This window comes from Vanessa tameamea, chromosome 28 (genome assembly GCF_037043105.1).
Source record: "Vanessa tameamea isolate UH-Manoa-2023 chromosome 28, ilVanTame1 primary haplotype, whole genome shotgun sequence".
NCBI lineage: Eukaryota > Metazoa > Arthropoda > Insecta > Lepidoptera > Nymphalidae > Vanessa > Vanessa tameamea.
Window position 1 is genome coordinate 2,380,971 of NC_087336.1, and position 16,940 is coordinate 2,397,910.

Sequence of the window (16,940 nt, forward strand, 5' to 3'; positions counted from 1 at the left end):
GCTCGCATAATATACTACACGCTTCGTGGCTACTCTGTACAAACTAGGTACTAACTGTTATTAATTTAAAAAAAATATTTTAACTTGAGTGTTTCATAGTATATATATTTCTTCTAACTACTATATCTAAGTAACCTAGAAGCTTACGTTATAAACTTAGATCACTGGGCCTTGGTAGTACATACAAAAATATGGCGATTGGCGAACAATAGAAATATTTATGCAGGGAATTTAAGGTATTCCTAAATATGTACTACATCGAGACAATTCATATTATCCATTTATATTTACTTAGGTCTTTAAAAATATAACACTAATCGTCGTCCAACGAGACCAGAGGAGTGTTAATGTTATCTGTTATCCATAAATAATCTACATACCTAAATGTCACTTATATTGTGACAGTGGAAGCCGAAATTATTGTATTATTTACTTGTAATGAATATCAAATAAAATGATGTTAAAATAATACGATATAGCTAAAAGAAATAATAATGAATTCTCTATAAACATAAAAGTAAATAAGGTTGTACCGATTAAAGGTATAATATCATAATAAAACTGCGCAACCGGTAACCTCAACAATGAGCGAATCATCTTGTTATATCTTGGACAATGGAGCTTATACAGCCAAAGCTGGTTTCTCCACAATGGAACCGAAAGTAGTCCCTAACTGCATAATGAAAGCTAAATCTGAAAGACGTCGTCCTTTCGTCGGATCGCAAATTGAAGAATGTCGTGATGCGTCAGGTCTATTCTACATCTTACCATTTCAAAAAGGGTTCCTTGTGAATTGGGACACGCAAAAAACCATCTGGGACTTCATATTTAGCAAAGAATGTTGTCCAGTGAACTTTAGTGAGACTCCATTGATCATTACGGAACCTATATACAATTTTTCGTCAATACAAGAAGCTATAACGGAAATATTCTTTGAGGAGTATGAGTGTCAATCATTATTACGTATAAACGCAACAGATTTAGCTGAATATCACTATAGGAAGACACATAATAACGAATGCACTGTTGTTGTTGATTCGGGTTATAGTTATACATATATAGTACCTTATATTAAAGGTAAGAAATATAAGGAAGGTATACGAAGGATAGATGTCGGTGGGAAAGTTTTAACGAACCATTTGAAAGAGATTCTGTCTTATAGACAGTTAAATGTTATGGAAGAAAGTTATGTAATCAATCAGGCGAAAGAGGACTCTTGTTTCGTATCACAAGATTTCATGGCGGACATGGAAATAGCAAGACGGAAAGGTATATCAATATATTTACTTGTTAAATAACATAGGATGTTTCAGATCTAAATATTACACATTTATTGGTTGTTACTAACAATTTGCAATTCATATTGGGTTATTTACATAATTTCATTTAAAAAAAATACTTAAGTAAAGTTAACCAAACAGTTAATAACTACAAGCACAAGAAACATACCAACCAAGGTTGATAAGGCAAACAGAACTAAGGAATTGTTAACATTTCTTACAGTGCAGAGTATCTCTTGTGGCTTATTTGCTAGCCTGGTAACCTACATGATATTAAAAAAAAAAGTGTCATGATATTTTTTTATTTTATTAATATATTTAATTTAAACATTTATGGTACTAATAATGCTTATACTATTACATAAATACTATGTAAAATTATTGTCAAATCTTGGGACATGGTACCGAGGTATCTGCTAAATATTTTTTTAACAGAACTGTTTGCTATGAAACTAAAAAATGACAAACAAATTTCATTTTTTAAACACATATTTAGTAAATAAGTATTTATTTATGAAGTTTATGAAAAACAACTGAAGTATTTTCAGGATCAAGTAATACAATTGTAAAAGATTATGTCCTGCCAGACTACACCACAATAAGAAGAGGATACCTTCGAGACATTGTCAAACCTGATGAGGACCTCGAACAACAAACATTACGTTTAAATAATGAACGGTTCTCTATACCGGAGCTTCTATTCAGACCCTCAGATGTGGGAATACCACAAATGGGGATACCAGAAGCAATAATGCATTCGATTGAGGGATGTCCAGAAGAAAACAAGGAGAGTTTGCTAGAAAATATAGTTTTGTATGGTGGCAACACACTTTTTCCTGGTTTTCGTGATCGAGTTTTTAACGAAGTTAGGGCTTTCGCATTGGACCATTTTGAAGTTAATGTTACTTTGGGGGAGAATCCCGTAACTTATGCATGGGAAGGGGGGAAATTGATGTTTAGGGATCCCGATTTCTACTCATTCTGTATGACTAGAGAGGAATATGAAGAAGAAGGAAAGGCACTAGCATTTGAGCGATTTGACATATAACGGCGCAAACGAGCAAGGAAGTCTTCGGAGTAGACACTTTGCTCGGTAAACAATAGTCGGATGAAATGTACGAGTGGGTTATTTCGAAACAGGTCTGGGCTTGACATTTATGGAGGGAATTCACTGAGAGAACTGACAATAATGAAAGATTTATAATATAATATGGTCAATGTTATATGCCATACAATATTCAAACTAATGGAATAAAATAGAATGGTAATAAAAAAACAACAATAGAAGTTAATTTAAGTGAAAATAATGCTTTTACGGAACTTAACGGATATTTTTAAGTCATTGAAGATCATGCCCTCAGGATTTAAGTCAGTGAGTACAGAATCGGAATGACGCATCCCGCGATCTAAGATGGAACTATAACGTCAGTAAATATCACCAACGCACTGCAGTATTTAGTCAACTTTATAAGAGTGTAGACGGTATGCGTTATTCTATTGAATTAGAAGAGTGTTTAGAAGAGAAATGTAGAATTAAGACTCGGTAAAGAACGCCTGATGCACTTGTTGAATTGAAAAAAGCTAGCAGCGGGCCTGTTTTAAAATGGAAAGATGGGAATTGAATTATCTTTAGTTCTGTAAACTTTATATTTATAAAAAATATAAGAAAGTACATTTTTTTATAAAAAAAACATGATTAGAATTAGATTATTATTTTTATACATTTTAACAACATGAAAGCAGCCAATATTCAATATCACAAGAACTGAAATTAGTTATAATTTTATAAACAATAAAATAAGTCCTTTAGTCTAGGGACAGTATTCTTTTTTTATAAATACATTTTGCATTTTTCTTTAATTATCGGTCTTAGAGAATATGGAAATAAATAAAACAACCAATTATGAATATTAGCTCAATTAATTTATTAGTGCACCAAAGCAGTCACCTTGAAACAATTCATAAAATTAAATTCAACAAACAAATGCATGTGACGAATCCAAGTTAAACATAGCTATGACTAATAATTTTTTCAGAGTAGTTTATAAGAATAATTATGAAATTAACATTAGCAAAAATATTGTATTACTCTATAAAGCTCAATTATAATATTAATTGATGGAACTTTTATGTTGCAGGTAACGAACAATTTCAATGTTTTTCTTTTGTAATAAGTAACACTTTCTGGGTGATTTCTTTGTGACACAGAATTTTATCTATCAGTGCACTAAACGCAATAGATGAGTAACTGTTTTAACGTCTATAAGTGTTCACCCTCCCAGAAAGTATTAAATATCAATTGATTTTAAGGAGTATTTGATCAAGGCTATAAATAATATAGACAAATTAGATATTAAATCAAACTTTTATTCGATCCATATTGTAGAACAAATAAAATGTATGCTTTATTGTCTTGTTACCAGCATGTGCAAAATTTCGGCTTAATCAGTCTGATGAACTTTTGACTGACAAATACTAGCAAGAAAAGATTTATTATAAGCTTGTTTATATAAGTGATACATCAAAAATGTAATGATCTTATCAAAGTTGTCAGTGGCTTTAAAAAATACTGTTTAATAAAAACTTAAAACAAATTTCAAATGAATGTTTCATTTATTAGCAGTTGTTCCTTACTGCAGAAAATAAGATATTTTGTGATCAAAGCTTATTAATACCGAACATATTAAAATAAACATTAAATTAAAACATTAACTAGTTCAGTACATAGTACCTTATAAGCTAGATATTTTAACCCAACTTGTATGCACATATTCTACTTAAATGTATAATATTACATTTGTAAAAAATATCATTACAATATATATTTATGGTCAAAAATGTTGAATATAGAATATATAATTAACCATAAATATATATTTAATCATATCTAAGTTTACATATATGCCGTATTAACAAAAATCTTTATACAACCAATTGAAGCAGTTTTTAAGTAGATATATCTTAAGATTGCATGCAAGTTGCAACTTGGATCACTGTTAGCTAACTGATAAAATGTAAGACACTTCTCTTTTACAAATGTTATACTATTGTTTAATTAGAATAAAGCTACATTTAGTTGTAAGCTCATCACTGAATACCATCAGCCGGTGAACGTACATCATCAATCTTGAGAATCATCTTAACAAGTTGTGTTGCGAGAGCTATTTGTTGTTTCTTTGAGTGGAGCGACTCAATAACGTTCATTGCCTTCATGTCATTTGATCCTGGAAGGAATTAAATATATATATATATATATATAAAATAAAAGCTAAAACTTTATAAGTAACATGGATTTTAATTATAAATTTTCTTATATACTAAGCGTACTTCTAACAATATCAACACAGCCATCCCTTCCGATAAAATCATGTTAGAATTTCGTATAGAACTGAAGAAACTTATATTTAATCATTTTACACAGAATGATGTTGGTGTTAGATTAAGAATAATGTAATTATGTAGTTAATTTAGACAGAAACTTCATTATTATTTACAACATCCTTATGTTTTCACACTTTATTATTAACCCTTAATGTTTGTGTTGTTCTAGGTTAAGGATTAACAAGGAAATTGCTACTACTATATTTACAGAGCCTATGTTAATAAATTACTGTACAATACATTACATATCAAATATTTTTTAACATTATATCAAACTTCTAAATTTCGGTATGTTAACACTTCCAGTTGCAACAGTTCTCTGTTTCTATGCATCGAGTGTACCGTACGAATTGTCGAACTACCCAACATAATTTTTATAATTGTATTATTGTTTTTTAAGTGAATGTAAATTCTTTAAATAAAGTTCTTAAACCCGACTATGCTAGTCTTCAAAATTTTATTGAGTTTGTTTCCTCAATCGTACCGATCAATCTCTTTCGTGTCTTCTCCATCCTACGTGACATTGGCGAGATAATCTGTGCCCTGTCGGCACAACTAAAAGCCATTAAACTAAGAATTGAATTGAATGTTTTCACATTATTAAAATACTACTCACCATGTCCCATGCAATCAACACCGAGATTGCTGTTGTTTTCAGCTGCTTGCCTTGCCTTAACTTCAGACAGAGTGTCGATTGGTGATAGACCACTGCAATCAAACAAATAAATTCAACATTGGGAAAAAAATGCATAGAGAACAGCCATTAAATGCATTACTGGCCTAAGACTCTTTCTACTTTTGTAGATTTGTAGCTTGCAACACCATGATGCTCTAATGCAGATTGGTGGATATGCACGTTGTTTGGTTTCCTCAAAATGTGTTCCTTCTCCACCAAGCTCATGAAAATTCAAAGATGTGTGCCCTGGTTTGAACACACAACCTTCACTAAAGGTTTTACATGTTAAAAGCTAGGTAATTGAATTTCAACCCAAAATATAAATTATTCATTAGATAGTCTCTTAAAAATTATAATAGAAATAATTCAATAAAATACCTATTCTCAGCCAGTGCAAGAGGAACAGACTCCAATGCATCAGCAAAGGCTCTGTACGAATACTGGTCGAGAGAAGACAGCTTATCGGCGGCTCTGGCTACAGCGAGAGAACACGACACCTCGGCCGCTCCACCTCCATACACAACTCTTGAGTCCTGAATTAATACATAGTAAAATTTTAGATATATGTATGATACTTAATTAATATTGATTAAATTTGATGACAAAATACATTTCAAATTATATTCCAACTTAAATGTATAAGATAATTTACATGTGATGGGTAGGCTTTGTTTTCAGTCAGACAGTTGTTCTACCGCCCAAAGCATACCTTTTCAATGTTGTGTTTTGTCTTAAACATTACAGATGGACGCATGGGATGATATAACAATTTAGTATGTTTATGATTGGTAGTTCTTTGACAATATGAACATAAATAATGTCTATGTGACCACTTACCTTTGCCTAAAGTCTCTTCCTTATAGAAGTGACCACTACCAACATGTTTAAAGTTATCTGAATCTGTGAACATAAATGATTCAAAGTGGTTATTATGAGAGCTGACCTGCACAAGACTGCGTACGATGCAGAGCGCGTCGTGCACGGAGCGCTTGGCCTCCTCCACGATCATGCGGTTCCCGCCGCGCACCAGCACCGTCACGGCACGAGAGTTGGAGCACTGCTCGATCACCAGCATCTCATCTTTAGATGTACCGAATGCTGTTGACAAAAACATAAATGAAACTTAACTAACCTGAGAAATCGAACTGTTTCCATAAAATAAAACATATACAATTTCGATAGTTAGTAATCTTTCGGTTTGGTTAAAGTTTTTATTATTTAACTTTAAGTAACTTCGGTAAATTATAATCTACCGAAAAGTAGCGTTAAATTGTAAGCTGTAAGTTTCAGTTCACAATCTTTCGACAGTTTACAATTGCGCGAGATAGATAACAATCTAATGGTATTTAGAATTTTACGGTGATATATACACTATTAAATGCTGTACAGTGGTATAGTCTTGGTAATTGGACCCCTTGGTTGAAGTTCATTAGTTCATCAGGAGGAAATTATTTTTAATAACTTATTACTACAGTTGGAAAACTTTAACAAGGACCTAAATATATAAGATACTTACTGAGCTCTCTTACAAGTCCACAAGATCCAAGCTTGTCTGGAGTAAGCTCTTCAAACCGGGGTACAATTCTTCCACCAGTAGCAATAGCAATAAGTTCCATTTCAGGCCCTCCAACCCAACGTACAGCTGGGAGCTGTTCTGCCAGCAAAAGATGGTTAGCTTCATCGTCGAAACCCCATTGACAAATGGCAAGATTCGCCCCAGCATCCTGTAATAAAAAAAATATAAATTAATTTTACCTACCTCATCATTGTTGATCTGTTAAGGGGCATATTTTATTTATTTATATGATTGATTAATTATAGCGAATAACTTACAGTGCTATTTAATAATATATTAGATATTTGTCTGTGTGTTTTGTTTTTATGTAGTAGACAAGCAGACGGGCAAAAAGGCCAACTGATGGGAAGTGGTCACCACCGCTCACAGACAATGGTGCAGAAATATTAACCAGGAATGGGTACATCGCCAATGCCACCAACATTGGGAGCTAAGATGGATGTCTGGCTTTGTCGCCCTTCAAACAACAATACTAGGTACTGGTGTGGGTGGTACCTAACCAGACTGGCTTGCACACAGCTCTACCACCAAGTAAAGTCACGTAAGCAATTAACGATTTTTTTGTTCATATCTATGATAATCACGGTTACGTACTTAGAATATCTATCCATATTATTATTTACTACTTAATAAAAAACAACATTATATTGACGAGTATTTGACCTTATGTAATATTTTGATTGGGATAAGAACAAATAACAGTACATTTTAATTTAACCAACCCGCATTGGACCAGCGTGGTGGAATTTGCTCCAAACTTTCTCCTCAAAAAGAGAGGTGGCCTTAGACCAGCAACATTAGTTTATTTTAAAGTTAAAAATTAAATGATAATTCAAATATATCTAAATAATATAAAGTCAAATTGGATTTAGTTAGGAATTGGAACTTCCTTATTTTTCTTTCTTAATCAGTATTATTAGAAAACTCTAGAAAAATCGCAATCAAGCAAAACAACTGGAAAAACTGTGTATATAATTCAATATAATACAAACCTTGACTCTCTTCACCATCTCCAAAAACTTTTCATGCTCATACTTGCGTAGATCCCTGTACTCCTCGGCGGAGCCAACGTGGAGCTTATGCTTGGTCTTGGGTTTTGGGGGCTCGAACGCGCATGTGAGGATAGCTAATTTCACATCCTGTATGCAAGAATAAAACTGGAGGTTTAGTAAATAAATAATATACTTAAAACTAACGAAAAATAATGTCTTTATACAATAGTCAGTCAGTATGATTAATGATTTTGTTTTTTACAGTTGTATAATATTACAAGATTCAGAGACAGAGTATTCTTTACTCGCATCGAATCCATGGTCGTAATCGTTTACGCGATAATCTTCGCGTAAACAATTCCGGCAAGCATGATTCCGAAAACAGTGTTCAATGAACATCGCCATATAATATCTGAAATTACATTACGTTAATACAGGACGTTCATATCGTCATCTCTCTGTAATATGAACAGTAAGCCAGTCCAGCACTGACTTGCTACTAGACTCGTGTAGACTCCTAGTTTTAAGCTAGTCCAGGGCTGAATTCGCGCTTACAAGTCAGTCTAGTGACTAACCACCCGTTCTATTTTCGGGGCCAGTAAGTCAGTCCAGTGTATCTGGTGTTGTATGGCCGCGTTCGCGCAGTCGCTGCCAGTTTGCTGTAGAGTGTCCACATACCTTTTTGTAGCTTACTGACTGTCTTACAACTGACTACTGATCGATCCTGTCTACATGTAGCCAGTTACTGGGTCCGAAATATCGAGTCACTGGATCCATGCATAAATGCGAAAATCTTATTCTAGGTTCCATTTGGACTAAAATATACAATCTCTTGCAAAAAATGCTTATGTATTTATTTATTTTTCTCCCCTTCCGGTCTTCTCCATGTGACATGACAATGTAAAATAAACTGTAAACGAAAACACAATAAGTTAAAAAAATTATGAAATTTTTAACACTAACCTTTAAAACTTTAGGCATCTGTGGGTGGCTCATTGTTTTATCAATTACTACTCCTCGAACGAGCATAGAATCCTCCATACGTCCACCAACTTTGCCTTCCACTTTGATCAGCTCAAAATTGACATCTCGCTTTTCAAGATCTGCTACTGAGAGAATTGCCTGAAAAGATTTTGAATACAATATTTGGCTAGAAGAAATAAAGTAAGGACAATTTCTTAAACTTGTTTACAATTTATTTATTGTAGGTCCACAATGATTTAAATTATAATGTGAGTTTTTCTATTAATTTTTCCACATTTAAACACCTATGCTCAGCACCACATTGATGTTATATAGCCTTTAAACTAACCTAACCTAACCATTCTGTACATCAGACTGGTAAATCTTATTATTGGAATATTTAAACATTTTTTTCATATTTAAATTTGTTATATGATAAGCGATTTTAATTGCTTTTTCTCACAAGGAAATGGTAACCTCATGCTATTTTAATAATCCTATTACAAATTTGCATTATATACTCATAAAAAAGTAAATAATAAACGAATATAATTTACTTACATCAACAGCAATTTCAGCCATCAGTCTGTGACACTTGACAACAACTTTGCTTCCTAGTGTGGTCATGGCAACCTTAATAAGATTTTCCCTTGTGTTCTTGTTAACCGGGAAAGCCTCACTGATGCCATCCAAGTGAGTTAGAGCTGCAGCCGCTGCCATTTCAAAGCCATCTGCTATACGGATAGGGTGGATACCCTTGTCGATCAAGTTAGATGCTTGTTCCAGAAGTGCACCTATAATATGAATAGAGTTTTGTAAAATTTATGTATAATAACTAATGGGAGTCATGTGTTCATAATCTTTAATGTAAGTGACTTTTACAAATAAAATAAAAACAATTTATAATTAAAATATACTATTAACAGTTAATAATAATCAAATTGAACCAATTTCAAGTACATTTTACAATAAAGTATTTTTGAATCATCAATATTTCAACTCTCCAATATTTTAAAAAGTAACCATCAAAGAGAAGATAGGCCAAATAATATAATATATAATATTTATATCAGCATAATTTTTATAAATAACATTTATAGCATAAAAACATAATGGAAAAAGCCATAACTACAACAAAATGACGACAACAACAAATGAAATGTCTACAAAGTAATTTCTTCCAATGAAAAATAGTAAATAGACTCACCAGCCAATACAACAACACCAGTTGTACCATCTCCAATCTCATCATCTTGACTTTGGGCAAGCTGTACCATCAGCTTTCCAATCTGGTGTTCCACATCCATCAATTTAAGGATCGTCGCACCATCATTGGTGACTGTAACTTCACCATCAGATGACACCATCATTTTATCCAAACCTCGTGGACCGAGGGATGTGCGTAGAATGCTGGCAATCTGCCGAGCAGCTTGTATGTGCGACTGTAAATTCAGATCAATTTAATATCTAATAATGTTTTGGGTGCTTTTTTTACTGTTTTATGTTATGGATTACCTCAGACACAGCCAAGGAAGATTTCATTATTAATCAAAACACTACATGTATTTTTGATCATCATTGGTATCCATCACAAGTTAGACAGGGCTTTATATAAATTGTAAATTATATTTATAATGTTATTCTATGTTCCTTTTAAGAGAATATGTGATTATTTTATATATAATTAAATTTCTACACATTGAACATTTCAATTCTAGAATATTATATATATTTATTTATATATTATTTAAAAAAAATACATATAATTTGTTTACATACAATAGGTATAATATTTTACGAATTGAAATTTAGAACAAAAGAAATTTTAAATATTGATGACTTAAAAGTTATCTGTTCCGACTTGAAACTCAGTTCGTCTGATTTTAGTCGTCATGTGACTCACCAACACCATCTGATATTTTAAATCATATTTTTTAAGTAACTATATGGAATTGGAGTAAAAAATATACCTTATTGAATGTAGATTAACATAAATAATCAAGAAATATGAGTATTTACATTATATTTATACTTAAATCTTTCAAAAAGACGAAATTATATACGGATACTATCGCAATAGGTTGTAGTATCCCCATCAAATAATTTAATAAATTATATTTTAATTAATATGTATAGAAATTGAGTGAATAAAGGTTCATGTATTAATTATATTGATATAGTTTCATATAAAAATATTGTATAAAATATACCTTTAAGGCATCGATACCGGTTAGCCGTTTTTGGTTTTCTTGATCCCTTAATATGATAAATGGACGACCAAATTCGTCAAAGGCCACAGTCCCTGGAAACATGGACATTTTTCACAAAATTATATCAACTCAAATTTAAGATTAAAGTGGATTTAACAGGATTCCATTTCACAAAGAATCCAGAAAACAAACGATCTGCGGAATACAGATAACAAAAGTTTGACAATGACAAATTACTGACAATTCAAAAAATATACGGTGACAGTGACATTTAGACAAAATTATTATTATTTACTTTTTAGTAGAACATTTTTAAGAAATATATTGCTTAAAATTAAAAAAAAAATTATAATTTTACTAGCTTATGATCACGGGTATAAAATATGTGGTTGGACGACATAAAATTCTTTTTCGCTGTTATTTTTTAACTGTTAGTTCATATTGAATGATATTTTTTGTTCATATAGATTTTTTATATTTTTTTATTTTATTTTATTTTAATGAAACAAACAATGAGATGACACTTATGGCATAAAAATATACAATATTACATACATCAGCTAAGTTTCCTGATACTGATTACACAATTATTAAAAATAAAAAAAGACTAACATACATAAAATCAAATAGGTAACATTATACAATTAATGAGATCAATAAACGTGCAGTGTACACTAAGGTAAATCTTAAACATTTATGAATAAAGTTAGTCATATAGAAGATACGTAGTTATGTTGCGCAGTACACCGTTTCTGCCAACTAAGGAATCTCCGGGAACCAAATCTTCCGTGAGTTTCCAAGAACTTGCTGATTCCTTAAATTTAACATTGTATAGTTTTAAGCGTAACAAATCGTTACATGATTGGCATCCAATTTTGTCACATGTATTCATTTTATAATTAAGTTTTAATTCCTTTTTAAAATTCAATTTAATTTTTAAATAAAATTTAATAATTTTTAAAAAGTTTAATTGAAGCTCCCGAAACTTGACTATGTTGCAAATATTTACTAATTGATGTTAAATAGTCCAGCAGTATATAATTTGTCTGTTTATAAATTTTATTTTCGTATACATCCATTAGACATAAAACGGTATACGGGGTTCCATTTTCCTTCTTGAAATTTACAGATGCTTATTTTGTTTTATACAATTATTACGTTAAAGCATTTTTTTTTGTTTAATACGGACTAAACGTAGTGATTGTATAGTGGTACTGAAATTGTCCTTATTACACTAATTCAGATAACGGTAACACAACAAAGACATTAGAGTACTTAATTACTATAATAAATAAATATTTCAAATAGACAATAATATTCACTAAATCACTCATTATTGTTAAATTTAGATGTCTACCTCGGATTTTTTATTTAATTGTAAGAAGTAAGGAGATGTAGCTCATGTTTTTACCCAAAAGAGTGTGTACCGAAATCTATGAACGAAGGGAGTTGTCTTAAGTTGGCGTAGACAATATTTTGTTCTCAACTGCTCCTTATCTGTTCTGTTGAATTAATGATTGCAGTTGTGGCGCTACTGTCGCTATTATATATACTGAATTAAATACTTATATATTGGGATTTTCAAAATCTAAATATTCTTTATCGTCATGTTAGTGTTGAATTAAATTTAAATCTACCATTATATATAATTTAATTAACAAAACTTATGTTTAGAAGGGACTATTTTTTGAAGGATGCCTAAATGTCATTCCCTAATTCTGTTTTAATAAAGAGAGTATTACGCATTTTGATACTATATATTTTGAGGGACACTTTTTAAACACATACATACCTATATACTCCCTAGAGCTATTAATATTACCTCGAACAGTGTCGCTCACGGTATGCTACTTAAAAAAAAAACGAAGTACGCGAAGGATATGAAACCACGACTTTTTTCACCTGCAATATTTTAGATCTTTACACTTATAAATATATTGGGCATTATAAAAAAAAACACAAAAAATGTTTACCATACTTTATTGTATTTTGAAGTAAATAATTCTATATACAATCCCATAATCCCTTCTAATACCATCCATACTCGTGGCTTTGCTGAGATTGACTTTGGATTCAATTGATATATACTGATGCATAAGTGAGACAGACAATTGCCTCCCTCGCTCTTGAGTTATGTTAACTGACTTAAAGCTAGGAACATATAAAATAACACTTGTGACTACACCGGGACTGCTTACATTGTCAGTTCCTGTAAAGAAAAAGAAAATATTAAGAGTGTTTTTTAATTTAAAAACATTTTTAGCTGGTAATGACTACTTCTCACATGTAACTAACTCTTCAAATTTTGTTTTTATTACTAAGAATTTCTTAAATAATATAAATACATTCATTCATAATAATTTTATGAATCAATGCTAGGCAAAGTTTATTTTGTACAAACAATATAACTATAAAAAAAGCTCTATATTTATGACAAGAAAGTACTTCAAGCATGAAAAGTACAAACACAAAGTATGAATTTGTGTAAAACATTTATATTCATAAGAATTTCCTTACCATTATAGCATTCACAATATCAGATTGGTTGTTCTTCAAAGCACGGACCGCCTTCGCTCGCGACACATTAGCCTGCGTCATCACAATTTCGACATCCTTCTCGTCAACTTCCGTCTCGTCTACACCTTCCTCATCTTCTTCCTCTGCGATTGGTGCCACTGTCTGTAGTGTTAAATTTTTTAATTAGAAAATGTTGTTCTTTTTTGTGAAAAGACTTGTGATTATTTGTTACAAAGCTGGTTAACTTAACAAAGAGTAAATTAATAGGTAAGGTCATAATATTTTTTTTGAATTACGTAGCTCCCATATAGCGTGTGTTTTCGATTTAAGTTAACAATCTAGTTGTACTTACAGTTCCAGCAGTAGCAGTGTCATTGCCAGCAGCAGCTGTCTCTGGGGCCTTGAATCGTTCAGCAGCTGCCATGGTCGCTTGTTGTGAGAGATCCTCAATCTTGGCCTCACCGAACACAATGTATGTGTCAGAATGAGGGTTCTTGTATACATCTGGGGAGTTGATCACAAACAGGATGTTCTTTGACTTTCTGATTGTTACCCTGTTCACTCCTTGCACCTTGGAAAATATATTTTTTATTAAGTATGTTATTCTTACATTTAGTATACAAAAGAACAAAAGTTACATCCTATAAATGTCCTACTTGGGGGCTAATGCCCCCTATTTTGGATGAGAAGGTTTAGATCTTATTTCATCACATGGTTTCACTCATGATACAAATCACCAAACATGAGATGGATTATTATAAACACAGATTAAGCAAATTGTTATTATGTATTTGTCTAAATTAATGTAATACATTATAAGTGGCCTTGCATCAATTAAAGAAATATATGAGCTGATAGCAGTCCCACATTTGGGCAGTCGGCAGGCTATCTTTGGTAAAAAAATATACTTTAATTATTTATATTTACTTATCTTTAATATATCATGAAACATATGAACATTGATGTTATTAATTACATAATTTATTGTTCATTCATTTATTGATTTATGATCTCAGATTAATAGATAATAAAACAAAACGCAACATACAGTGGATTAGAGGTCAAAAGACATTTTGTTACTGGGGATGTTCTTTAGCTTTTGTATTTATGTTATTTCACTTCAATGTTGCCTACACCTTTTTTTTATTTAATACTTCATGTTATGTCAATAAGAGTTCATGATAATATCAAGCATCATTTTCTGGTCATAGTCATACAGACACCAGTTAATACAAATGAAAAAAAGGATTTCATGTTTAGTTTTCTTAAATGGGTGTCATAGTTTTTGCTGTGCATTCGAATTTTCAGTACTAAATAATTTTAAAAATTACTTACCGGTTTTAAGCCGAGTTTGCTCATAATTTTACGAGCCTTCTTTTCACCACGGGACTGTTTAGCCTTTGATACAATGTCGATACCAGCGATTGGGTTCGTAATTCCGCCTGCACCTGGGGCTCCTGTAATAGTTTTATTCATTGATATTTTAATTTAAGAAGTAGAATACAATCTACATACATACATATTTATATTAAACCTGCTGTTACCAGCGAAATTTGTATTATAATATGGAAAACACTTTTTTCTTATTATGATTTATGTAGATGAAGCCAATGCACATATTTAATAAATATCATAAACCCTATGAATGTGCATATCTGGATCAATACCGATTACCAATTACATATTACTACTATCAAACAGCAATACTTAGTAATTGTGTGTCAGTTTAAAGGGTTATTAAACCTGTCAAATTACAGGCACAAGTATATTCTAACGTTTTATTGACCAAACTAAAGTTTAGTTGTAACTATACAGCTATTACTTTCAATCATTCAATTGTATTCTTTAATTTGATATCATGATGGACTTATCAATCCTTGTGGTTTACAAAATAACTAGTAGATAAATACCAATTTGTGGTTATAATTCATTTTTTTTTTAAAATAATATCATTTATTCTTTTTTTAAAAGTATATTTTTTTAGGCATTTTTGATTTTGTATACTTATTGTCCATTTATAAAGATTATGGTATAAGTCTTATTTTTAATTAGGCAGATTATTGCTAACACTTCAATATTTTAATCAAGAATTATAATAGAGTGCTCTCTGGCTGCTCAAAATGACACAAGTCTTCAAATCAATTTACTATGACAACTTCAAGACTTTTCTTCTCATAAAGTATTAATTTCTGTCAAACAAATATTTGTGAAATTAGTAGTAGAGGAGGTTCGACCAACAAAAAAAATTAATCACATATATTAACCTAACTAAAAGTTAAGTCAATTATAATATGTAATTAATTACAGGATCTATACAAATCTTACCTGCATCTTCCAATTCTGGAATGGTGTCGTCGGAATCACTGTCCGATGACGCAGTCTCCTCCTTACGCTTTTCGGTCATGGAGGCTGTGGCCTTGTCCAATTCTGTCAGTTCTGGCATTGTGAGGTCTTTGGAATCTCAGAACGGTTCCTTTTAACAATTAAAAATGTAATAAGTTTATATTTAAATGTTAAAAAAAAACCAAATATTTTAATGTCATATTTAAACTAATTCTTTATAACATCTAATCTGATTTAACTGATGTTTATGATGATTTGTTTGCATAATTTAGTTTATACAGTAAAGTTTTATCAAAAATTAAATTCGTTATTGGAAAAGTATGAATTAGCAGCAAGATGAAATATTTTCAATTTATTTATAAAATAACTTTATTTAATTTTAAAGGCAACTCGTATTATAATTTGAAATTCGATACAATATTATATTCCTTAATTACATTACACTTAGTTGATATTATACATGTTTATTGGATGGGTAGGAATTTGATAGCATCAAGTCCGATAAATATTCCGTAGAATATTTCATTATTCATTGGATTAATTCGGCATTGATTCTCTATTCCCACCATGCTCAGTTCATTTGAAAACAGAAATTCTTTGTAACTTACTTACAAGTACGTTAAGAAATTATTTTGTGTTTTATTTTTATAGTCAAGAGGTATAATAGTAGCTTTTAAAACCACACAACACAGAAATAAAACTGTTTAAATCTAAAACACCTATTGATTCAGTGAAACGCCGCTAATCATGGGAGCAAAGGGTACACAATTAACACAAAAAACGGAAATATTTATCTCAAAAACACCAATATTCTCCGTTAAATATTAGTATATATAAATAAACCACTTTTTTTTTGCGATTTCTTAAGTAAATTCGGATTAATTACCTCGTTCAAAGGAAATATACGAAGGGAAAGAAACCTCCGTATTTTATTCAATCTGACAAGAAGAATGTGTTGACACTTGACAAAATCTATGGTTCAAAAATTCAAATTACAAAATA

The 16,940-nt window shown here is 31.1% G+C and overlaps 3 protein-coding genes across 3 annotated transcripts; 1 reads left to right on the top strand and 2 right to left on the bottom strand.

The window, feature by feature from the left end:
* The first annotated feature begins 413 nt into the window (after positions 1-413).
* LOC113391925 (actin-related protein 6) lies at positions 414-2,601 on the top strand. The gene is made up of 2 exons (XM_026628071.2): positions 414-1,269; positions 1,829-2,601. The coding sequence occupies exons 1-2, from the start codon at positions 585-587 to the stop codon at positions 2,326-2,328; spliced, it is 1,185 nt and encodes a 394-aa protein (XP_026483856.1). The 5' UTR covers positions 414-584; the 3' UTR covers positions 2,329-2,601.
* A 580-nt stretch (positions 2,602-3,181) lies between these two features.
* LOC113391924 (T-complex protein 1 subunit epsilon) lies at positions 3,182-11,320 on the bottom strand. The gene is made up of 10 exons (XM_026628070.2): positions 11,079-11,320; positions 10,076-10,310; positions 9,430-9,662; positions 8,869-9,027; positions 7,906-8,052; positions 6,854-7,061; positions 6,281-6,435; positions 5,716-5,870; positions 5,278-5,369; positions 3,182-4,504 (listed from the first exon to the last, which is right to left on the bottom strand). Exons 1-10 carry the CDS (start codon positions 11,184-11,186, stop codon positions 4,368-4,370), a joined length of 1,629 nt encoding a protein of 542 aa, XP_026483855.1. The 5' UTR covers positions 11,187-11,320; the 3' UTR covers positions 3,182-4,367.
* Positions 11,321-13,042: 1,722 nt separating this feature from the next.
* On the bottom strand, positions 13,043-16,939 carry Nacalpha (Nascent polypeptide associated complex protein alpha subunit). The gene is made up of 6 exons (XM_026627886.2): positions 16,825-16,939; positions 15,921-16,068; positions 14,931-15,052; positions 13,948-14,166; positions 13,596-13,757; positions 13,043-13,287 (listed from the first exon to the last, which is right to left on the bottom strand). Exons 2-6 carry the CDS (start codon positions 16,036-16,038, stop codon positions 13,273-13,275), a joined length of 636 nt encoding a protein of 211 aa, XP_026483671.1. The 5' UTR covers positions 16,039-16,068; positions 16,825-16,939; the 3' UTR covers positions 13,043-13,272.
* Between the last annotated feature and the right edge of the window lies 1 nt (position 16,940).